The sequence below is a fragment of the Volvox carteri genome (genome assembly GCF_000143455.1).
Source record: "Volvox carteri f. nagariensis unplaced genomic scaffold VOLCAscaffold_48, whole genome shotgun sequence".
Lineage (NCBI taxonomy): Eukaryota > Viridiplantae > Chlorophyta > Chlorophyceae > Chlamydomonadales > Volvocaceae > Volvox > Volvox carteri.
Genome location: NW_003307591.1, coordinates 760,373 through 766,742, shown reverse-complemented (window position 1 = coordinate 766,742; position 6,370 = coordinate 760,373). Strand labels below are relative to the sequence as shown.

General features: G+C 58.6%; 1 protein-coding gene across 1 annotated transcript; it reads left to right on the top strand.

The window, feature by feature from the left end:
• Positions 1 to 2,442: 2,442 nt before the first annotated feature.
• On the top strand, positions 2,443 to 6,185 carry cyc22 (guanylyl and adenylyl cyclase family member; the record flags this gene model as incomplete). The annotated part of the gene is made up of 6 exons (XM_002955089.1): positions 2,443 to 2,535; positions 3,217 to 3,303; positions 3,673 to 3,804; positions 4,451 to 4,507; positions 5,674 to 5,737; positions 6,001 to 6,185. 6 exons carry the CDS (start codon positions 2,443 to 2,445, stop codon positions 6,183 to 6,185), a joined length of 618 nt encoding a protein of 205 aa, XP_002955135.1.
• Positions 6,186 to 6,370: the final 185 nt, after the last annotated feature.

Genomic DNA, 6,370 nt, shown 5'->3' with positions numbered 1-6,370 from the left:
CTGCGGGCAGGTCTTCTTCGCCGCGGCCTCCGTTCAGCGCGCCACCGCACGACAACAGCAGCAGCAGCAGCAGCGGCGAGGACAGACCAATTCCATACTTCGTGCCATTGTCCCTGGAAACGACAACAACAACAACAACAACATCAACAACAGCAGTAGTAACAGCAGCTCCCCTGCGGCAGTAGCATCGATGTCGCGGCGGCAGCAGCACGGGGTGCAGCAGCGGCAGGGAAGGTCTGCCTCTGCGAAGGGGCCTATGAACAAGATGGCTTCGTTGCCGCATCCCGGCCGTCGCGGCCAGTTGCCTGTTTTGGCAAATGGCGCCCCCCATGCCAAAGGTCCTGATGAGGCAACACGGCCCGCCGTGGCTGCCACCGCCTCCCCCGCGCGCAATGGCAGCAGCAGCCCGCTTGGCACACACCACACTTCCAGCCCACCACCACCGCTCACCACCACCACTACCATCACCACCACGGCCACCACCACCACGGCCACTGACTTCCTAGCAATGAAACACATTGCGAGTGCGAGAGATGCAAGCGGCGGCGGGGCCGGTGGCGGCACCGCCGAGGAGGGGCCTGTCGTTACAGCCGCGGCTGTAGCGGCGGCGGCGGCTGTAGCGGCGGCCGCCGCTGCTACAGGGGAGCCGGGACTGGCGGCAGTGGGAGAAGGGCGACGTGAGCTGCAGCTGAAACGAAATGCCATGACGGCTGCCAGGCCTCTTGGCGGCAACCCGAACGCCAGCAGCCTCAACAGCACAGATGAAGAGCACGAGGAGGAGGAGGAGGAGAAGGAGGAGTTACGGCGCGACGACGGCGTCCGCCGTAACGGGACACGTACGTCTGGCGGTGGCGGCCACTCAGCCGCATTAGGGTGGGATGAGGACTTACAGGACCACCCACCCATCTGCGCATCGGAGGGGGCCGTACCTGCCGCCGTACGGGTCGTCTCCGCGGCCACAACCGCCGTGACGGCAGCTGCAGACGGCAGCGCCGCCAGCCCGGAATCGTTCCGGTCGGTGGCATCGGCTTTCCTTGACGACGGCGGCAATGGCGACGGCAGTGGCGACGGCGGCGGCGGCGGCGGCGGCGGCGGCTCGGTGGCGGGCAGGGGCTCCACTGTTCCTGGCAGGCCAGGTGATGGTCGGGCGGCGGCGGCGGCGGCGGGGGGGGCATTGGGGTTTGCTACGGTGGCGGCAGTGGACAACAGCTGCGGCTACAGCTCCCTCGCCTCCAACCCATTCGAAGTGTCGCCATTTGCGCGGTCTCAGGTCCAACAGTTCGCACAGGCCCGCGGAACAATCTCGGCAGCCCTGGCGGCTGCAGGGGCGGCTGCGGCTGTAGCGACGGAGGTGGAGGCGGACGGCGAGGGTGAGACGGAGGCGGAGGACTGTGTGAGCGCCCGGGAAGAGGAGGAAGAGGGGGGAAACGGTGACGATGGTGGGGAAGGGGAGGGGGAGGGAGAGGACGTATTCGTGGTGGAGGAGGAGCAGCAAGATTACTTCGAGGGCGCCGCGGAGGAGGAGGGGGAGGCTGGGCAGCAGCAGCAGCAACAGGTGCTGGTGGGAGAGGGGGAAGAGGTCGAGGAGGAGGAGGTCGAGGAGGAGGAGGAGGAGGACGCTCGCTGGCACGAGATCTCCGCCCGGCCGTTTCGCGACCCCGTGTCGCGACGGCGATGTATTCTTCTGATGCAGGTGAGTGTGAGGTGGGGGAGTGGAGGCGGGGGAAAGCCCGCCAGGGTCATTATGGAGTCCTGTCTGTCTGTCTGTCTGTCTGTCTGCCTGTCGTCCATGCGGTCCTGCATTTCCTGTGCGATATGTGTGCTGTTAGTAACATTTACATATGTACATACATACAGATGCATGCGGGGGAAGACCTGGTGCAGCCTATAACAAACAAAGGTCTTTTTGCAGTCCTGCCGTGTTGTAATATCTTGTTGTTGTTATCATTACGCCGACCAACCGAACGAACTTCCCAACTACCTACCCAACCTCCTAACTACCTAACTACCTCAAGATGGATGTCACGGCCAAGGTGGAGACGGAGCGGCAGTTGGCCGAGCTGATGGACGCGGAACACCAAATCCTGGAGCAGGTGCGGGATGTGTGTGTATGTATGTATGTATGCGTGTATATATGTAAAGGGGAGTAGAAGGTGGGGTCGGATGGGGTGAGGTAGCCCCGGGGGGGACGTTGATCTTGCGGGCGTGTGGATGTGTGTGGATGTGAACGCAATCGATTTTGTGCACCGTATTAACTCCGCGGCGAAACCAGACTTTCTGACAAGGCGGGAACGCAAACTCCCCCTCTCCCCCTTTCCCCCTCCCCTTGTCCCTCTCTTCCCCCCGCCTCCCCCACAAGTCCAGATCTTCCCCCGCCACGTGTTGGAGCACATGGCCGTGGACGCCGCTGCAGCCGCCCAGCGACCCACGTGCGCCTTCCACATGTTCAGGCGGGACGTCGGCAAGCTGGCGACCAAACACGACGCAGTGGCCATTCTGTTCGCCGACATCAAGGGCTTCACCAGCAGTGAGTGCGTGTTTTGAGGGGTAGCTGCGCACGTAGCCTCGCACGTAGCTGCACCACACTGGGGGGACCGGGGCCCCCCTGTAAGGCCCGACTGGCTGACTGCCTTGGGTGTACGAGAGTGCGTATAGGAGTGTGTGGAGGGGGAAGGAGGGCGGGAGGGGGGAGGACGGGGGAAGGAGCGGGAGGGGGGCAAGGGGGAGGCTGTTTAGGAATTAATAGGAGTAATGGTGGCTTCAGGCCTCAGGAAGAGGGAGAGGGAGGAGCCTTATCATACAGGCGGATTTGGGGGAGGGGGAAAGACGGGAAGAGGTCCGCCTGCAGGTCGCTGCGGCATCGTTGCGCCCGCACAATCGCGTTACGTGGACGCACATACATACACACAAACACACACGTACATACACACACGTACATACACACATACATACACACATACACACACGCGCAGCCTGTAGGACCTTGCAGAGGTCTATACCCACCTACGTACCAGGGGGGTCTACCCCCCAGGTGGGGGGAGGGGGGTATCTGGGCAGTCGGGTGGTGGGAGGATGCCTCAACACGTCTGTGAATGCCCGAGTACGTGGAATGGCCCCACCAACCTACCAATTCCTCCCCCTTCCATACACACACATACACACATACACACACATCCCGAAATCTCCGGCCCCCCTTATCTTCCCCCAGTGTGTAAGGAGGTCGAGCCGGAGGTGGTCATGAGCTTCCTCAACGAACTCTACAACCGATTTGACACTCTGCTGGACGTGTACGGCGTGTATAAGGTAGGGCTGCGCATGGGGCGGGCGGGGGAAGGGTAAGAGGGAACGTGGACAGCGGCTGTGTTTGTACGGCAGTTGTCTTGAGGGGGAAGTGGCGGGTCGTACAGGCGGGTTGATTCGCGGGCCGGATCACATCCTCCGCCCCTCGCACCCATCTCCAGGAGGTGGGGGGAAGGAGGAGATCAGGGCACACGGACCATACTCATGAAGCAGCTAATGCTATTGCTGCTGCTGCACCGGGGGAAGCTGTGCCATGCCTTGTCGTACCGGGACATGCTCGTACCTCCGCCCCTCTCCTCCTCCGTTTTCCCCTCTCCATGTTCCCCCTCCCCTCCCTCTTCCCCCCCTCCGCCCCCCCCGTTGGGGCCCCAGGTGGAGACCATCGGCGACTGCTACATGGTGGCGGGGGGCCTTATTCGGAAGGACGAAGAGGGGTTTGCTTCCGTACACGGCCCCGGCGCGGTAGACCCCCTGCATGCCGTACGAGTCATGAGCTTTGCAAAGGTGAGCCCGGGCAGGCAGGCAGGTAGGCAGGTAAGGGGTATGGGAAGGGTGGATATTATCCTAGCTAGGCAGAAACCCTCCTCCTTTCTTTGGCGCCTCTAGTTCTACACTTTACACCACTACGGTTTCGTTTGCTTTCCTGCTGCGTCTTTTTAAAAGACTTTCCTTTCACCTCGGCGGCTGGGTAGTCCTTTTCGCTTTTTTACCCTTCTGCCTTCTTTGGACTTGGGACTTGGGACTTGACAAGCTAGTTTTCCGTTCCGCAACCGCTCTCTATGTCCCCCTCGTCGACCCTCGCCGACACCTCCCTGTTCACGTCATCATGGGTCAGTGAATATTCCTGATGCAGTGTTTGTCTTCTCCTGGAGTACCCGTATATCGTCTGTGCTTCGTCGTCGTATCCCCTCCCCCAAAAAACTCTTACCCTGGCAGCAGCTTCACTCGTTCGTGGTTCGTCTTTCCCCCCAAAAGCACCCATATAGGCAGTCGACTGTACATTTTCATTTGGGTGGGGGAAGGGCGCCGGTCTTCCGTGACTTTCCGAGCCCCCTCTGGCCCCTCCTTACCTCCCATTCCTCCCCACCCCCAACCCAACCAACCTCCCAACCAACCTCAGGCAATGCTTCGTGAGGCGGGTAGCATGCAGCTGCCCAACACGGGGGAGCCGCTCAAGATCCGAATCGGGATCCATTCTGGGCCCGTGGTGAGATCCAGGGGGTGGAATTAGGTACTGGTTTCGGAGGAGGGGCCTCCCGCAGACGTGCCTTTTCATTGCGGCGTCAGTCTGTGTGTGTGTATGCGTGTGTGTGTACGGATTTGGTGCCTTTGGGGGCCACTAAGAGGCCGCGAACACACACACACTGACGCACACACTGACGCACACACACACACATACATACACACACACCTGATCGCCCTTCGCCGCTACAGCGGCCGCTTATGTCTATGGGCTCTTGGCATCACAGCTCAACTTCATGGCTCTTATATGTATGTTGTTACAGGGTGGTTAACTTCGCCAGCGGCCCCCTTTCCCGGGGCAGTCCCTGCTCTCCCCTGCTAGAGGGGCACCCTAATCCGTCACCCCATCCGACTTCAGAATGTATTCGTTGGGTTCGGCAACTCACCACCAGCATCCAACCAAATCTAGCGGATCAACGGCGCATCAACTTAGTTTCTGGTCAGCTCGCAAGTTGATATTATCACGTCCTACACCGTCCATAAGATGGGGGGCCACTTCCCATTTCATCACTCCTCAAACACCCGAGGAGCCGGCAGGCGGATTTGAACCCGGGTCGACCTTTCAAATTGAACTTTCTAATTGAAGAAGCATCATTACGACTGATCAGCAGGCAGCACATGAGCGACTTGGTTCTGGAAAAATAAAGAAACAAGTAAAGAAAAAAAGTATAATTATACAGAGGTTGATGGTCCCTGAAATAATGAGTTTGCTAACATTAAATTAATGCGCTATGGAGAAGTTTGGAAAACTACAAACCGGATGATGTTTATTTACATGTTATTACGTTCTAATGAACATCTTCTTGAAGGTGATTGAAGCTACGTCCACAGCTTTACTGGAAAATTCTAACACGTGAGTCTGGAGCCCACTGTAACTAGCACACACAAACATACGTCACTTTGGTAAAAAGTTTACCTTCGTCGCGGCTAACCGCAATCATTGAAATACATGCATACCCACACATCTACGTAAGATATGTTTGAACAACAATTACATATACATTTTAACAACACAGGTATATTTGGATGCCGACGGCGAACTTCTTGACTCGATTTCCCCCTCTCCCCTTCCCCCTCCCGTCGTCCACCTTTCCACAAATCCCCCCCCCGCTCCCTCATCCCCGCTCCCAGGTCTCTGGTGTGGTGGGCACCCGCATGCCGCGTTTCTGTTTGTTTGGCGATACTGTCAATACAGGTGAGTCAGTGAGTCAGTGAGAAAGTGAGTGAGAAAGTGAGTGATTTGAAGAGCAGTGGGGCGGGGTGAGACCAGGGATGAGACCTTCTCATCCCGTACGACACCCTCTGACATGGAGGGTGGGGTTTTATTGATCACGTCGTACTCGTGCGGCCTTTGTTTTAACTTGCGCTTTGTATGTATGTATGTATGTATGCATGCATACATGTATTTATACGCATGCGATTTGTACTTTGTGTATGTACGTCTGTGTGTGCGCGCAGCTAGCCGCATGGAGAGCACTGCCGAGCCAGGTACCATTCACGTGAGTGAGGACTGTCGGCAGCTGCTTAGCAAGGAGATGTGGCGGCCCACGGGGGGAGTGGAGGTGAGTGGGGAGGGTGAGGGAGGGAGGGGGGCTGAGAGGTGGTTGCACCCTATACAGACGCGGGGTTTCGGGGTGGGGTAGGGTAGGGTAGGGTGGGGTAGGGTAGGGTAGGGCAGTAGGCCTGCGCGCATTCCCTCGCACCCTCCAGCAACCTCCCAAGGGTTTAAACTCCTCTTTCCAGGCAGAAGAAGAAGACTGGATCGCAGTACGCATGTATGTGTGTTTGTCTCTCGCCCTACCCCACCCAGGTGAAGGGGAAGGGCCTT